This window comes from Boeremia exigua (genome assembly GCF_020726555.1).
Source record: "Boeremia exigua strain MPI-SDFR-AT-0100 chromosome Unknown C7974scaffold_1, whole genome shotgun sequence".
Classification (NCBI taxonomy): Eukaryota; Fungi; Ascomycota; class Dothideomycetes; order Pleosporales; family Didymellaceae; genus Boeremia; species Boeremia exigua.
In genome coordinates this window covers 2,966,154-2,982,711 of record NW_025763518.1, presented here as the reverse complement: position 1 = coordinate 2,982,711, position 16,558 = coordinate 2,966,154, and the positions used below count along the sequence as shown (strand labels likewise).

The following is a 16,558-nucleotide window of genomic DNA, read 5'->3' as shown; positions in this document are numbered from 1 at the left end:
ATCTGGGCAAAGAGACTCAAATCACTAACCCAACCAGACCGTGATACACTTTGAAACCAAACGGCCACATTTCTTCGGGCAGAGTCAATAGTATCAGATCCAAAGTGGTAATGGCTAACCGCGACGACTTTCAGAAGCAGCTGGCTGCTCTTGTTGCTGATGCTAAAGCAAATAACCTACATTTTGGCGATATCCTGCCAGACAGCCTAAAAGAGCACATTCACGGGCGAGCGCGAGAGTACATCAAGGAGCTTGAAGCCCGTGAGAAGGTGTTGCAGGCCGACAAGGACGCCATGACGAAGGAACTGTACAAGAAGCAAGCGGAAATCGATAATCTTCCTGCAGAGCACGAGGCCCGGAAGGTCGATTTGCAACAAGCCGAACGCCAAATTGCTCTCCACAAAGAAATGTCTGTGAATCTTACACAGCGTGTGGACCGTTACCGGCGTCAGCTCGACGACATCGTAGACCAAAAGCAAGCTGATGTCGCTAACGCTGAGAAGATCGAGTTCTTGAAAACTCAGACGAAGGACCAGCAAGCTATCATCAAAAAGCTCATGGAAGACAACCGTAAGTCTGAAGCAATGTTTGAAATACTACGCGAGGCCGATGCAAAGGCTCTAGAACGCAAGGACGAACAACTAGCGAAGAAAGACATCGAACTGGGTGAGAAGAACGTTTTACTTGCCGAACTCCGTCAGATCGCCTATGATGCAGAAACACATGTCGATTCCTCTCCAGATGACTCTTGCGAGCTGCTGGAGGAAAACATTGTCCTAATGTCACAAAACGTTTCTCTATCAGACGACAACGAAGCTTGGAAGGAACAATACAGCATCGTCAAGGTTCAACTCATTGAACTCACGGAACTCTACGAACGTGCTGAAGTACACCAGCGTAACAGAGCCAAGCTCTTTGCTGCTGCTGTATCTGAGATAAAGACGCTGAGTCGCTTCTATAAGGCTGCCTTCAGTGTTTTGAATGACTTTGCCAACGATTTCAACGCAGCAAAGGCGAGCGTTCCGTCGCCAATTGATGTTGAAAGTCGGCTTCACGCAGCGCATGATGCTCTGGCTGGCTATGCTAGTATTAGGAAAGTTGTTCGGGCGGACACTGATAGGCCCAGCAACGATGAGGAGGAAGTCACACTTTGCAAAGAGCTGGACTCATTGGGTACATCAGCCGCAGACTCTATGATCAGCATCGAAGTACTCAGCACTGGTCTTTGGCGCTTTCTTGCCCAGCTGTCTGATGACCCGAAGCTATTGTCACAGCTAAACAGTGTTTTGTGTGAGTCAATTCCATCACACATCGATATCTGTAGCTGTGATTGATTTACGTACAGATGTGAACTCCGCCAGGGGTGATTGTGCGTCGAGTTGAATATGACCTTACCTTGGGCAGGCACCCGGGCAGGTCTCCATTCATTGATAGCGAGTAAAAGGTAAGCCAGATCGATTTTTGGGTAATTTTTAATTCAAGAACAAGTGTCAATCGTCCATTTTGCTGTGTCGTTACCTATGTAATTATAAACAAATGCTTCGAACGTTGTCACCATTGTCAGTAGTTATGGCGTGCAAAATATGTGCTAAATCTACCACTTCCAGAACCTCAATACATCACAATCGGCCGCCTCTTGATGCATCATAAATGACGTTACCATACGGGGGTGGTGATATCGGAGGAGCTTCAGGCTACTGGTCCCACGTTGCGATTCCGCTGTCAATGTACGTGGACAAAGCCATTCTCAGTACTTTTCCATGTCGTTGGGAATACAGCGTCTGCAGCCAGTTGCAAGAGAGTCTACTAAGATTCACCGTGCTCTAGGCTTCCTGCTGGGTGCTAATACGGATATCTTGATCACACTTTGTACAGTGACAGGCGACACCGAATGTATTGTAGTCCAGGAGCTATCTATTATATGGTTCGCAGTATTTCCTTATGTTAGAGCTAGAAGATGGTATTCAGGTCTTTCTGTTAGTCAGTCAGCCTTTGCATGATGCCGAGAAGTCAATGTTCCCAAGGTCGCGAAGACAGAGGGTCCCGTACTGCTAAAGGCAGACTTTCTAAGAAAAATGAGCAACTTGAAGTCATCCGAATGAGGTATAATATGATTCCTCCCCGAAGGTTTGTGCTTTTTGAACTTACTTCGAGACCAATCCCTGAGGTTGACCTCGGAACGCCTGAATCGGGAGTCCAGGGACGCACACCAGCATGCTGAGTGGTCGGCCATCCGGACTGGCCGTACGCTGATCTTTGTGGGCCAAAATTCATGTCGGATGCATGAACACGTCAAACCCAACGTTGTTCTACAAGATCACACCATGTTAGAGGCATGTGAGAAGACTATCACGTGTGAAGATGGCGAGACGAAGGAGCCAATCAGAGGGTTCACGCTCAGACCTCACTAGACGCGGTCCCTCAAACCGCAACTGCGTGAGAAAGCTCCCATCGCACATCAATCTGCCGAGTCGCACTTCGCAACTGCGCTCTTGAAAACCCTCCGGGCGTTGCGCGCACATTTGCGCCGGCCCTCTCCGTGCAACAGCTCCCTAGCAGCGGCCCACCAGTCTGACCTCACCGCTGGTCGCAGCTTCCATTTCCCCAGACCCCAGCGGTACCTCGAACCACCCCACCTTCGCGCTCACATCGACCGCCGCCATGTCGGGCGCCGTCGCGACAGCGCGGCCTACCCAGGCTCTACGCGTGCGCCGCGAATCCCAGCGGCCGGGTGTTGCGCGCGTCGTCACCAAGTCAAACAATATTGAGGATGAGAGCACGAAGCCAGAGCCTAAACTCTACGGTATGCACTAATCCTCACGACCGCAGTGCGCGGGCACGCGGCTAACAACATGTGCAGTGTATACGCAAGAAGCTATTCTGGCACGGCACCGCGACAAGCTGCCCTCAATGCGCGTCTACCTCTTTCCGAACCACTTTCGCATCAACGACTCCCAAGAGACGCTGACCTATGCCTCACCCATGAGGGAGATCCTCAATGCCCTGCGCAAGAAGGAGCTTCCTCATAACATGCTTGAAGAGCTCTACGCCAATGGCACGCCGTTCTACGACGGCTGCCTGATCGTCGAAGTCCACAACTACCGCAACAATACCGCCAAACCCAAGGACACTGGCAACGGCGTAGGCGATGGCAACAAGACAGCCTTCTCGATCCACGTCAATAATAATTTCATCACCCCATCACCCTACGGAACGCATCCGAGTAGCAAGCCTGAGCCTAAGACCAATGGCGCTGCGGCACAGGCCAAAGAGGCCGGCGACAAAGAGGATAAGGAAAACATGCCCGCACCTAGCACGAACGGCGCGTCACAGAAAGTTCCCGCAAGCGGACCAAAAGTCACGACTGTGGTGTTGTTTCCCTCTACGCAGGCTCAGTTGGCCGACATGTCAATACTTGCCACTACGCCAGCCACGGACACCGCTGCTCTCAAAAGAATACAGGCAGCCGGACGCGGCGCAGGGATGCCGCCCACTCCGCTGACTGCCGTACCGCCCACACCTACCTTTCCTGGAGGGCCCAGCCCAAAACGCCAGAAGATGATGATAGATGATAGCAATGTGCACGAGTTTGAGGCCGAACTACTCAATGCAACCTGCCCAAAGCTGTACCTGGAACCTACCAAGAGCTTCGCAGAATCCGTCGCTCTGATCGATGCCATGACCCACCCAAATAACAATAACCCACCGCCAGAACGTAAGGCTCGTAAGAGAACCACGGCCGAGCTTGCAGCCGACGAAGCGGATGCGCAGAATCTTCAAAGCTTCATGCTTGCTGGAGATGAGCAGCAGGCGACCCTCAACAATACCACTGCTGGTGGCGATGAGGGTGCCGTACGCGCTGCAGCAAACACTGGGTCTTTCGCACGATTCAAAACTCTCGCCAGTATCAAGGCCAATCATGAAGAGGCTGACCGCCGCAAGAAGGAAGAGGACGCCCGTCAAGCGCAGGCGAAAAGGCAGGCACAGTTGGAGTCAGAAGCACAGAAGCGGAGGGACATGGAGGCCAATCGCCAACAAGCCGAGGTTCAGGAGCAGCGACAGCAGCTGTTGGCACGTCAACAAGCACAGCAGCAGATGTTACAGCAGAACCAAATGCAGCAGAACCAGATGCAGCAGAACCAAATGCAGCAAAACCAGATGCAGCAGAATCAAATGCAGCAGAACCAGATGCAGCAAAACCAGATGCAGCAAAACCAGATGCAGCAGAACGAAGCTCTCCGAGCTGCACAGGCGGCCCAGATGTCAAGCGCTGCCGCAGCTCAAATCTCGCAAACGCCGCAATCTGCCACACAGAATCAGTTTTCGCCCAGTGTGCGCCAGAATACACCCATGGCAGCGGCAGCAGCCTCGCCTCGTGTTGGTGGCCAATCAAGTCATCCCATGGGAGGTACCCCTATGGTTGCGACGGCTTCGAATCATGCTATCGCCAGCCCTGCTCGACCCCCATCGTCCATCTCGCATCACCCGATGGCACGCACTGCTAGTCAGCAACAGGGTTCTATGAGCCGCACCAACACACCCCAGATGATGCAAGGCACACCTGTCATGAATTCTGCTATGCCCAACCGCAACATGACGCCTACACCACGCATGAACCAAGGCAGCCCTTCCCTACAGGTGCAAGGTGCAACGCCAATCATGATGCAGACGCCCCAGTCTCAGAATATGACCCCTGAGCAAATGCAAGCGATGCAAGCGCAGCAGAATCAGCAGAGAATGCAGCAGCTACGTCTGCAACAATTGCAGAATCAGCAACAGTTGAATGGCATGTCTCCTGGCGGTCAGAATTTGCAGCAATTGGCCATGCAAAAAGCGCAGATGCATGTACAGTCCCAGGGTATACCTAACGGGCAGAACCCGCAGATCTATCAACAACGCCTTGCGCAGGGTTATTTCCAGCAGCTCAAACAAGCTCAGGCAGCACAAGCCCAGCAGCAGAACCAACAGCAGAACATGAATCACATGTCGCCTCAGCCCCCCCAGAACACCATGTCCACCCAGCAAGCTTCGAATAATATGACGAACATGAGCGTGGCACAGTTACGAAGCCAGTACCAGCAGCGTAAGCAGCACTTGCTGGCAACATTTGGTCAGCAGGTGCCGCAGCAACATGTTCAACAGATGCATCAACTCGAGCAACTCATCCGCAACAAAGAACAAGCTCAGCTTCAAGCACAACAACAAATGGGTCAAAACCAGATGAATATGAACCAGGGTATGCAAGGTCAAGTTCCAGCCGGTCAAAATCCTATGCAGATGCAACAGTATCAGCAAGCTTTGTTTCAGCAGCGTGCTCAAGCACAGCGCAACGACCAGCTCATGCGCATGCGTCAACAAGCCATGCAACAAGGTGGCCAGATGCCCCAGGGCATGATGAACAACATGCAGAGCATGGGCATGAACAACATGCAAGGCATGAACATGGGCAATATGCAAGGCATGAATATGCAGAATGTTCAGAACATGCAGGGCATGCAGGGCATGAACTTGGGACAAATGAGCCAGCAGCAAGTGCAGCAAATGATGATGATGCGCCAGGCGCAGGCACAGCAACAGCAACAGCAGCGTATGCAGCAGCAGGGCGACATGAATTGGAATGGCGTGTAGAAGTCCCCACTGGAGCTGCGCAAGTCTTCATTGGACAACACTGAAGACCTCCGGGGTTTGCCAGAACGTTTGAACCTTAGCACTTTGGCCTTCTGGGACCGATGCAATTCTCCTTCGAAGATGACTCAACATCTCTGGAAGCGCACTGTTGTGCTCGGAGAGGCTAGGTGAGAATTGGTCCGGGTGATTGTTATTGCGTGGACAGCACCGAGGAGAATCTCGAGAACCTGGATCAGCAACAACTGTATCTGAAGCCGCGTCATGTTGTTCCATGATGAAATATTTCTATGCTTTACAATGGCGTTGTTGGGATGCATTAGGCGTGTTCTAGGTTGGGAAAAGTCCAGGATACCCCCCGATATTTTTTGTGAGTGTGGAGTTTGGACTGGAAAATGCATGTTGATGGTGCGTATCAAATGTAGCGTTATGACTACTGATCATCTTTTATGATAATATGACCATGCTCTTGACCCAATGCTTGTGGGACCGAACATTCTGACATGTGCGATGTGTCTCTGAGTGGACAATTACTCTGGCTTTAAATTCGTTCTCCTTTCTATGTACTCCGTTCACTCACTCGATCGCCTTGGGCCCTTCAATATATTTTCATACCCGCCCCCCCCCCCCCCCCCCTCCGAAACTCGTGAATCCTAAAACAAAGGCGCATTCACATCAGAATCCTGCCACCAGTGATCTACTTCGCATTCACACTCCACAGACACCCACATACATTCCCAGACACTCCCACCCGTAACGTACCGTATCACTAATACTTCGGCACTGCCACCAAATCTCGAACCTGTCGCAGCTTGACTACAATCTACCAAGTACAACCACAGCTACATACCGAAATGGCCTGGCGCTGCTGTCGCTGTATGTACCACAACCGCGGTCCAAGCGACTTGAACGCGCCATGTCAGAATCTACTCCATTATCCACCGTGCAAACATGGTGCATGCGAGCAGTGCGCCCTGTTTATTGCAAATCCACATGCGTTTGGGGCTGAGTACAAGCATCTCAGAGAGTGCAGGAAGCAGGAGCGGAAGGAACGAGGAGAATTAGGCTGCAGGGTCATGTAAGTTGAGCGATCGGTCGCGAAGGATGCTTTGATGCACATGGCTACAACCTGCAGTCATGGAGCGGGAAAGTGTGAGTGTTAACCTCTATACGATGTTTACATGAATGATATTGTTATGAGATAGCAACTTCATGCACGTTTTTCTTCATTTTAGCCAACGCCCCACTGTTAACGTTTTCATCGTCTCCAATGTAATGACGAGGGTAAGTTTTGATGTTCGAAGATAGATGTGGTAGCTTCCCCATTCAGCACTAGCGCCTTTTGGGTGCTCGAAAGGTGCAGGAAGGAACGCTCGGTTGCTAGCCAATCACGTCAACTTTGACCGCCAAGCGCCACTGTCCAAATTGACCGCAGAGCCAGGTCAACTTCGACTGCTGTTCTGACCTGTTCAAACCACTCCGACAACACAACCGACAAAATGGCTCCCTCAGCAACCGGAGGCAAGAAGCAGAAGAAGAAGTGGTCCAAGGGCAAGGGTACGTGACCGCCGCACTCAGCATCGCACTCGCATCGCACCTACACACCGCGCACAAACGACCTGCAACATCCAACACCGCGCACACCACGAAGACTCTGAGGATGGAAGCTGACCTCTCACAGTCAAGGACAAGGCCCAGCACGCTGTTGTCTTCGACAAGAACGTCACCGACAGGCTCAACAAGGATGTCCAGTCCTACCGTCTGATCACCGTTGCCACCCTCGTCGATCGTCTCAAGATCAACGGTTCGCTCGCCAGGAAAGCCCTCAAGGACCTTGAGGCCAACGGCCAGATCAAGAAGGTTGTCAGCCACTCGAAGTTGACCGTCTACAGTGCGTTACCCCGCCCGAGCTGACAGGCCTTGCGCCTCGGCTGGAGACCCGATGAACAAGTAGCTAACGTCTCGTAGCCCGCGCTGTCGGTGATGCCGAGTAAATCCATCTCCTAGCGAACACGAAGTAGACGCGACCATCGGTGCTCTTTTCAGCTTTTCAACGACATTCCTCTTTCCCAGTTTCCAATCGGCGTCATCACGAACGGGTCTTCGCGGACAATAGGGCATGAAAGGAGGACAGGCGGAGGTACAGCACCGCGCCTGTAGGCCGTGTCGGTTATGTATTGAATGAAAAAAGATATCCGAACTGAATGGTTTCCGCAATCGGATGTGCTTGTGATACGCGCCATTGATATTGACCTTGGTAGCAGCGATGGGCGCTCAAGTGGGATTGATCATGGACCCGCCCTCGATGCTCTTGCTTGCTGTGCGACATATTCTACACTGTAGATATGTACTGTAAGACCACCTGCCGGGCATGTCGACCTATTCTGTCAAACAGCTGGGTCTACGTGGTGTTGTCACCAGGTGGTGATGAGGCTCCCCAACGCTCGAGCTGACTCGACGTCTTTATGTTGGTGGCTAAACGAGCATGATGCCTTGTCATATGGTTGTGATTGAATATACGTAAGTTCCAGCTAACGTCTCTACTCTCAATTCAATGTACAAGTTTTCGGCGCTGTTGTCAGGCATTGTTCGGGTATAGGCATGGACAAGATCGCGGTATGCTTGAACATGGGTATGAAATACTCGCCTTCTGTCCAACCTTACTCGTACTTCCTGACCGGCCTGCTCTTCTCAGCTTGCTCACAAAGCGGCCTCTCAGGCAGAAGCTTCTCCCAACCCTGTGGCCTCTTCACAGTTCCCACCTTGAAGTACGGCTTCCCCTTTGCTCCACTGAACAATGCATGCCAGCTCTCCAGCCCTTGCACCATCTGCTGCTTCGCCACCCTTAAGTCCTGCGCGTGCCTGTTCTTGATCTCGCCTTTGCTCAACTCCTTCCTCTGCTTCGCCTTTTCTATGACCTCAGCGGTCGCACCCTCTTTCTTCTCTGGATCTATAGGGACAAACATGCGCTCTACGCCGCGCAGATCTGGAACCGCGTCCTCGATAAAGCACCCCGTGAGGAACGCGCGCGCGGCGTCGCGGCCTGCAAAGAAGTGGTAGCTCCCACCGGGTCCGTATGTCTGTGGCGAGCTGGAGACATCGTAGATGGTGCCGTTGAGCGCAAGGTAGATGGGTTTCTGTGGGTCGCTGCCGTCGTACTGGAGCAGCTCGATGTCGGTCAGCGAGATCTGTCCTCTCTGTGTGTAGGTGTCAGCGACTTCCGGTAGCGTGCGGAACGAAGTCAGGGCGTACGACGAGGTTCTTCCACTCTCGCATCCGCGTCCACTTCGCGTTGTAGCCCCAGGTCATGCTCTCCCCGCTCGTGCTCAGATACGACAGCCCCGCGCTAAGTATTGCCAGTCCACCGAGTACACGCAGAACGTCCAGGAGTGAAAAGCCGTTAGATGTCCTGGCTGCTTGGTCATTGACTGCGGCCTTTAGCTCCTTCTTGGCCTCAGAGGTCGACGCGGGCGCGCGGGGGATATGAACCGTGTCTTCATGGCTTCCGGTGGATGTGGAGGCTGTTGCAGAGGAGCCGGTTGGTTTGCGGTAGCGGGCTGGTGTCGCCATTCTGTCGAATAGCAATGTAGCGGGCGTAACAGTCAACTATGGGATTTGCTTGTGAGTTGTGTAACTGCGACGGTTAGTAATGGATTGCTCCAGATGCACGTTCAAGCACCGCTGGAGATTACATGCCTGAAGAGAACCGGAACTCGATTGCAAGAGAGCGTTCAGGAGAAGGGTGCAAGCATTAAAAGACCACGTCTTCACTGGCACACCGAGAGGGTGGAAACCGGTCCGAGCTAGCGGAGATAAATTGCGTTCGAGCTTGGAGCTGTGAGAGACCACTTTCGGTACAAGAGCGGCAGTGACGCGGATCATCCGGACTCAGGGAACACTGATTGGTCAAACGGGGCTGCTACTAGATCAGCCACATCCACACTGAATGGAGGGTTGGGTGCGAATTCCAGTATCGTGACCATGTATTTGCATTCGTTATGCAAGTCTACTTAATTACGTATACAAGCGTCGTGTTGGAGTTCGACTCACGAGCTACCATCTTCTCAATGTTCTACTTTGTTGTCCTTAACGAAACACTCCAGCCCTCTTGTTTGCGTGAGGACTCGTGTCGGTCGGACCTAATCGTGTATGTGTACAAGAAACTATCGCTCTATTGTGAAGCTCCATCGTTTGTAGCTACAATTTCCACCTGAGCTTCCCGGTCACCTTTGGGGAACACCTTCTTGAGTCCTGCCTGGAAGACACCAACATTGTAGTCAATGATGGCTTTCTTCTCGGCAGGACTGTCATCGCCCATGATGCAAACAAGGGCAAGGTACCTGAGCGTGTCAGTAAGTTGCACAGCCAGCACAGGGTCGTGTTTGAAAAACCCACTTGTTCAGTTCTCGCAGATACAAATATCTGGCACCCTTTCGCTCCATAGTGATCAGGCTCTCGGCGTCTCCGTTGCCTTTCTCGAGTAGCTCCTCTTCCGGTGTCTGGTCGTCACGTTCGTAGCCATAGATCTCAGCCACATCGACGACAACATCGATGTAGTCCGAGCAAATCTCGTAATTGCCTATGTCGGTAGGCGTGGTATCTGTGGCCACGTAGATCTTGCTCATGATGTCGAAAAGATACGCTTTCTCGATGTTACAGGCGGCGCAGAGATTGTTGAGCAGCGCTTCGAGTGTTGGTAGTTGCGGTATAAGCTTCTGAATGACTTTGCTGAAGCCTTCGAAGATGGAGTGGTCGTAGATACTGGTCTGATAAAATGATATAGGTGCTTGCTCGTAGCCGTTGTCGCTAAGTTCGTCTTGCACTCTCTGGATGATATCGCGAAACGTGTCGCCTCGGAAGTCGTCTGATAAGCCGTCGACTTTGTGTACGAAGACCTCAATATTGATGTTGGGGTACGAGTGCTGCAAGTTGAGAATGGTCATGTTAAGTCTGGCGATGGCGTCAAGATACTCGTCTTGCGCATCAATGACCCAGATCAGTGCGCCAATCTCGTCGAAGATATTGTCTGTATCAAACGCTGGGTCGAAGTAGTCCAGGTGACCAGGTAGATCCCACACTTGGAAGTCCATAAACGAGCTGTTAGATCTGGTCAGTATATGGATAGGTCCCAATCACATCGGCACCCACTGCATCGACTCCTTCTTGATTCTATAAGTGGTTTCGAGAAACAGCGTTTCGCTTGGAGGCAGCTTGTGAAAGACTACGTTGGCTATAGACGACTTGCCGCTCCTAAGGCTCGAGGTCAGTCATGCACATCAACCGTTGGTGATCGTGCTTACCTCCTCTGTCCCATGAGGAGTAGCCTAGGTTTGCCATCTCTTCCTTTGCTATTCGGAACTCGCCCTGTATGGTATTGTTGATTGAAGTCGACTGGCGGCTGGTCGGCGCTCGGTAGGTCCTGCAGGAAACGTTCCATGGTCAACTGTGCTCCTGGTTTCAAACTCGAAGCTTGCACGACTGATTGGACGGACGGCCGTCGCGCTTCGTCATCCTCGTAAATCTGCCCAAGACCTTCTGCAGAGAATGCAGAAACCTGCCGGCTAGGACGGCGACTCATCATGTGTAGTAGTACAGGGTATAATGCTAGAAACAACGACTGAAAAGAGATGAAAGAACTTGAAAGCACTGGGCAGTAGAGCGCATGTGGTGTCTGGTCTTCTTCTCTTTCACCTGCCTGGCATGCCGCGTTGTCGCGTGCAGGTCTCTTCCTGGCTTCGGTGCCGGCCCGTAGAAATGGAAGATGACGTGTATAATGGTAAGAACACCAGCCACCACCAACGCAGGGACTGTGCAGGGAGAAGTCGCGGTGAAGACGAGAAAACAATAAGGTAACGGAGCAATCAGCGCTCGTCGTGTGGTACTACAAGAGTGACACGCGTAGGCAGGCACCCTTCGTACTAGTACAGAAGCCCTGGCACTCAAGGCATGGCAGCGCCGCAGCGGTAGGGCTGAGGAAGGAGCGAGCGCTGGCGTGCGGCTGTAGGTAAAGAAACGTGGACGGCTCAGCGCGATGATACACGATATGAGCAGAAGGAAATCTATCTCGAAGATGACGCAACAGGGTAGGGCAGCAGAGGGGAAAGAATGCAGTGAGCGCTCACCTCCATCGTTGGGCTCCGGTGCAATAGGCGATATGGCAATTGTAATGGCTCTTTTTCTTTGCGCGCACGGTCAGCGCAGCGGTGTACGATATGCGTCGCTAGGCTTCTGGACGTCGTCTTCGATTCAAACGATGACAGAGGACCGGCGGGAGCGTTAAGGTTGCAGGGATGTTCCTTCCCAATCTCCGCGCGCTGACTGGCTTGTTGGGCAACTGCAGCTGCTCTGTGATCAGGAAGAAGCACGCGGCGCCGCGGGATCGAAGTGCTGGTCCGAGATGATGACCGAGTAGGTCGTTCGCGTCGTCCACACAGCGTCGCACGGATACGGGTGTCACTCTGGGCTGAAAGCCGTACGCTTGGTACGCTTGCGTTGCGGGCAGCTCGCAAGGCCTTTCGCTTACACACCTAGGCGAGGATCTTCAGGCACCTTTACTGCTCATCACCATCGCCAAAATCAGGTTTCGTCCACCACGTTCCGGCGTGGCTCCCCTTTCCTCCGGTGCCAAAGCCTCTATCTCGGGCCGGGCGGTTGCTGTCCTCGGCCACGACTGACACAAAATCTTACAGCTCCTTCGTACGCTAGTCAAAACTCGCTCGGCTGCCTCCCGCGGCCCCCGGAAGTCACAGCATTCGCGCGTCAAATCGACATCGAAACTCATACACCCTCTCGTGGGTTTGTGTGACGAGAGCGTTCCTATGTGCAATGTAGCTGCGACAATGGCCGGCCAATGGAGCACTCTTCAATTCAGCACGACATGGATATGACCGCGTTCAACAGTACCATGGCAACTCTGAGAGCCTCAACACGAGGACTCAAGATCATTCTACAGCACTGCGCAGATTACAAGGATAATATAACTCAAATATACCCTTGTAACACCATAGAAAGAGTCACCCTGTCAGCACTTGATATATTGTCAGATTCTTACTCGCAATGCGAGCCGCCAGATGTCTATGGACGTAGGAGGCGTCTATTTCCTAGCTCGTTTCGTGTACCCGAGATCTGAACTAATATTCAGTCGTTCGCGAAGCCCCAGACATGTACATCTTCGGGCGACTCAACATGACTGATCAGAGCAGGACTCTGGTTTTGATCTTGATGTGACACATATTGGACATAGTTCCGATTTACTCCGAAGGCAAAAGCATTATCGAACCTGGATCTGCTGCTTCCTGGCCAGAACTATTGAAAAACTTACCTGATCACTTCAGAAATTGATAAATACTGCTTTTCTTGAGTATTTGCCAGATTCGATCACCCATACTTGTCGATGCTGTAAATGATAAAGCGTGCAGGGTCAACGGGGCCGATATGCACAGAGCACTTTCGAAGACATACTAGCAGCAGTAAAAGTATATAAAGAATAACCCCGCTTTTTTAATGGCTGGAGATATATAGTAGTTGCCCTACGGGAGCGCTGTCTGCTGATCATATGCTAATATGGTACTCTATATGGCGCAGACTTCAGCTTCGAAATTCGTTGCATGGAAACATGCACGTCCTGGCCCAGGACTTCCCTCTCAGTTTCAAATTCTAGCTGCGACTGGGCTATTATAGTGGTCTAAGATCCGCATAACGGACTACAAACCCACAAACAAGCATCAAAATTCATGATACAAGTATCAACACGTTCAGCTCAAGTATATCACTTCCTTTTATTACCACGGACCGGGGTTTGCGGCTTCGTGGGTCTCTTGTTTCAGCTACTGGTTTTGCTTTTTCGAGGATATCCTACGAATAAAAAGAAACAAAGCTCATCCCTGCCGCCGAAGCCGATATTTGAGGTCAACACGGTGTACGCATGCTGTTTTTCTTACAGCGTACCCATATAGGTCTCATCTGTCGTTCTTGTTCTGTTGTCCATTGTATCAATTTCCAACAAGGCGACCCTGGTATTCTTACCTGACAAGTAGTCCGAGCTGTTGTAGTCTCTCCTCATGTCGTTCCTTGCGCATAAGGGGTGCTGCTGATGTACGTTAAGTCTGCAGTCGTCTAAGAAAGACCCCAGCGTGCTGTACTTGAAACACCACCTTATCAACACCCTAAGTAGCTAGCAAAAGTTTAAGCTCTATGAACCTTGATAAGAGACGAACGCCTAAACTTCGGAAGACCAAGGTACGTTAGAAGACTCATCTCTATAGAGATTTTGCTTTCACATGGTATACGAGACCAAGAATTGTGGCACTGCTTGTACTAGCCGCTTCTCATTTGATCGAAGTAAGAGAATAGGCTCGTTAGAGTACGGATACTGCACCATCCGAGGCCTCTGGACGGCAGCAGACGGCAGCCGAGCGGACACTTCGAGAGAAGCTGGGCGGGCAGGTCGATAGGAGCTGGGCACAGCTGCGGACCATTAGAGGATTAGCCGACGGAGCATCGGAGGGTCAGCGTAGTCGCTCTAGTCCACACACACGCTTGTGCTTGGAGCTGAAGGAGTATAAGAACGATGATCCTTTACCTATGATATTAGCATTCCAATCGATGAGACTGCCCTACTTCTCTTCGTTGCCACAATGTCTGACGCCCTCACACCTCGCTCCTGGGCACCGCCTATATTCGAGCTGTCGACCGCTGAGAACGATGGCGCAAGTTGTTCTGCTATCTGCACAGGTGAAATACACTCATGTATCGTGTAGACCAAGGACCAGAGATACGACGTCCGCAAGACGCTGGCCTATGTCACGGAAGACCTGAACAACGTGAACAAGTACGCCTCCTCGCCATACATATGCCACCCACCTAATTACCTTCAGCGTCTTCATGCTATACTGGATCACGACCACGACCGGCGAGAAATTCCACCTCACCACCAACGCCGGCCTGCGCGGCTCAAAAATGCTGGGCTCATTCCTCTCTCTCAACGACCTCCAGACGCGCACCACCCGCGGCGCCTCCATCATTGAAGGCGGCTCCGGCAACAAAGACCACCTAGAGCTGCGCAGCGCCACACAAACTGTTATCGCCCCCGAGGACGGCGACAAGTGGACCGGCACGCAGCACACTCTCGAGATGCAGGGCGTTAAGCTGGAAACCACACTCCGCCCCACCGGCCAGCACTTCTACTACGGCGGCAGCGGCTGCATCCAACTGACGACGCGCGGGCCCGACCCAGACTACTCCACCACCCTGCCGGGCTGGTCGTGGTACTGGACGAACCCGACCACGCGGATCGCAGGCACCCTCGCCATCGACGGCACACGCTATGAGATCGACCCGGAGCAGTCGTACAGCATCTTCGAGCGGCAGTGGGGTAACTTCCATATCGGCAAGGGCTACTACGCACTCTGGTTCTGGCTGTCTACGGGCGAGGTGCTGATATCGTGGAATATGGAGCCCAGCATTGACGGCGTGTCCGAGGTGAAATTTGCAAGCGTGTGGCATCCAAATGGGCTGCACGAGACGATCCCCGTGGGCCCCAACAGCCGTGCCTCCAACGTCATCACGAGCGAGAAAACCGGGTTGAAGTATTTCAAGGACTACTTTTTGGATCTGCCGGCCAGGAATGCGAGCTTCAGCTTCACCAAGTGGTTTGAGCAGGATGAGCTTAATCCGGCGCTGCCGGAACAGATGGGTAAATACATTACGATTGCGGAGTCGTATGGTGAGGGGACCGGTGTGTGGGATGGGAAGGAGATTACCGTGCAGGGGCATGTGGAGCAGTTGTCGACGTTGAGGGATTAGGCAGGGATAAGTGAGGATGTGCTGCTATACGGGCCTGCGGACGTTGCAGCTTTGCACCATTGCGTGGAGGCGTGGACGCGTGTGGAAGATTGCAGGGGGGTGGTTGCTGAGTAGCACCGAAAGCGCTCGCTGTAACGAATAGCTGTAGGATTCATCTTTTGGATTTCGTACCCGAGCTGGACAGCAGCACTTGTGATGTGTGCAAGATTCCTGGATGCAGTGGACTGGGCGTGTCAGCACGGTGGGTGTGGAACCAATCGAACAACTACAACCGTTTTTGCTCTTCCTATGTACTTCTCGTACTGTAATCGAGTTCTGCGCTAATATCAGTTGTAGGATTGCAGTCTTGAATTATCACCGAGTTGTTGGCTCCACAATCTGTCAGAATAGCAGAGATGTAAGGTGTTCTCAGGGCTATGCTGCACAATATCTTCCGATAATCCGACTTCTTTTCTTGCACTGAACCGATTGAAGATCAACATAACCGACATCGAGCATGACGCGGCTACTCGCGACAATACTTCGGTAAATGCACTGGAGGACCCAGGTGTATGACATGCTTGCGTAGACCTTGGACGGCCAGCTGTTACAGACTGGAGCTGTAAGGTCAAATCCAGAGTACGCAATACTGGCTCACTGTGTGCGAAGACTGCAAAATGGGACTGCAATCTACGGGGCCTATAGTATCGTAAGATATAGTCGTTCTTCGCATCGTTGACGCGTGGACAGTATTCATCAGGTTTGCTACAGTTAGGAACTCGACGTGCAATGCATTACCTTGTGTTCGGTGAAGGCTATCCCATAGCTTGATTCGGCTCGTTCACCGGTAGTTGATAAGCCGTTGGCAACCTTTTAGCATGCAAATCACACGGTGATTGAGATGAAAGCCTGCTCTTCCTACCTAATTCACGAACGTTCGGTACACACTTCTAATTTAATGTTAGAAACAGTACCAAAAACTCCATTGCCGAACGTCTAGGGAGGGTTGGTCAGATTTTAGTCGACTGCAGTCATGGAGGCTCCAAGGCCCGCACGAATATAGAATAGGTAGCAGCGTCTAGTTCTATGAGGTAGCCATGCAAATCATGACGTCACACATCATCAGTCTCGGCGCAAAGCTTATCCTCTC

The 16,558-nt window shown here is 52.1% G+C and overlaps 5 protein-coding genes across 5 annotated transcripts; 3 read left to right on the top strand and 2 right to left on the bottom strand.

Annotated features, from left to right (window-relative positions):
* Positions 1-110: 110 nt before the first annotated feature.
* On the top strand, positions 111-5,628 carry C7974DRAFT_408246 (Spt20 family-domain-containing protein; the record flags this gene model as incomplete). The annotated part of the gene is made up of 3 exons (XM_046143314.1): positions 111-1,290; positions 2,609-2,803; positions 2,861-5,628. 3 exons carry the CDS (start codon positions 111-113, stop codon positions 5,626-5,628), a joined length of 4,143 nt encoding a protein of 1,380 aa, XP_046003323.1.
* A 1,459-nt stretch (positions 5,629-7,087) lies between these two features.
* Positions 7,088-7,843, top strand: C7974DRAFT_383841 (40S ribosomal protein S20). Its single transcript, XM_046140799.1, has 3 exons — positions 7,088-7,182; positions 7,307-7,516; positions 7,594-7,843. Exons 1-3 carry the CDS (start codon positions 7,125-7,127, stop codon positions 7,617-7,619), a joined length of 294 nt encoding a protein of 97 aa, XP_046003322.1. The 5' UTR covers positions 7,088-7,124; the 3' UTR covers positions 7,620-7,843.
* A 442-nt stretch (positions 7,844-8,285) lies between these two features.
* C7974DRAFT_300054 (uncharacterized protein) lies at positions 8,286-9,195 on the bottom strand (the record flags this gene model as incomplete). Its single annotated transcript, XM_046137782.1, has 2 exons — positions 8,286-8,822; positions 8,878-9,195. The coding sequence occupies 2 exons, from the start codon at positions 9,193-9,195 to the stop codon at positions 8,286-8,288; spliced, it is 855 nt and encodes a 284-aa protein (XP_046003321.1).
* A 601-nt stretch (positions 9,196-9,796) lies between these two features.
* C7974DRAFT_299325 (ras-related GTP-binding protein-like protein C) lies at positions 9,797-11,062 on the bottom strand (the record flags this gene model as incomplete). The annotated part of the gene is made up of 4 exons (XM_046137739.1): positions 9,797-9,965; positions 10,021-10,722; positions 10,774-10,875; positions 10,926-11,062. 4 exons carry the CDS (start codon positions 11,060-11,062, stop codon positions 9,797-9,799), a joined length of 1,110 nt encoding a protein of 369 aa, XP_046003320.1.
* Positions 11,063-14,170: 3,108 nt separating this feature from the next.
* C7974DRAFT_23337 (uncharacterized protein) lies at positions 14,171-15,536 on the top strand. Its single transcript, XM_046137410.1, has 3 exons — positions 14,171-14,333; positions 14,385-14,455; positions 14,502-15,536. The coding sequence occupies exons 1-3, from the start codon at positions 14,262-14,264 to the stop codon at positions 15,427-15,429; spliced, it is 1,071 nt and encodes a 356-aa protein (XP_046003319.1). The 5' UTR covers positions 14,171-14,261; the 3' UTR covers positions 15,430-15,536.
* Positions 15,537-16,558: the final 1,022 nt, after the last annotated feature.

What these genes read in the sequence shown, in the direction of transcription:
- C7974DRAFT_383841 (XM_046140799.1), top strand. Translation starts at nt 7,125, where the DNA reads ATGGCTCCCTCAGCAACCGGAGGCAAGAAGCAGAAGAAGAAGTGGTCC. An exon ending in GAAGTGGTCCAAGGGCAAGG is followed by an intron (nt 7,183 to 7,306) that starts GTACGTGACCGC and finishes GACCTCTCACAG; the next exon opens with TCAAGGACAAGGCCCAGCAC. An exon ending in CTCGAAGTTGACCGTCTACA is followed by an intron (nt 7,517 to 7,593) that starts GTGCGTTACCCC and finishes AACGTCTCGTAG; the next exon opens with CCCGCGCTGTCGGTGATGCC.
- C7974DRAFT_23337 (XM_046137410.1), top strand. Translation starts at nt 14,262, where the DNA reads ATGTCTGACGCCCTCACACCTCGCTCCTGGGCACCGCCTATATTCGAG. An exon ending in CGACCGCTGAGAACGATGGC is followed by an intron (nt 14,334 to 14,384) that starts GCAAGTTGTTCT and finishes TGTATCGTGTAG; the next exon opens with ACCAAGGACCAGAGATACGA. An exon ending in GACCTGAACAACGTGAACAA is followed by an intron (nt 14,456 to 14,501) that starts GTACGCCTCCTC and finishes AATTACCTTCAG; the next exon opens with CGTCTTCATGCTATACTGGA.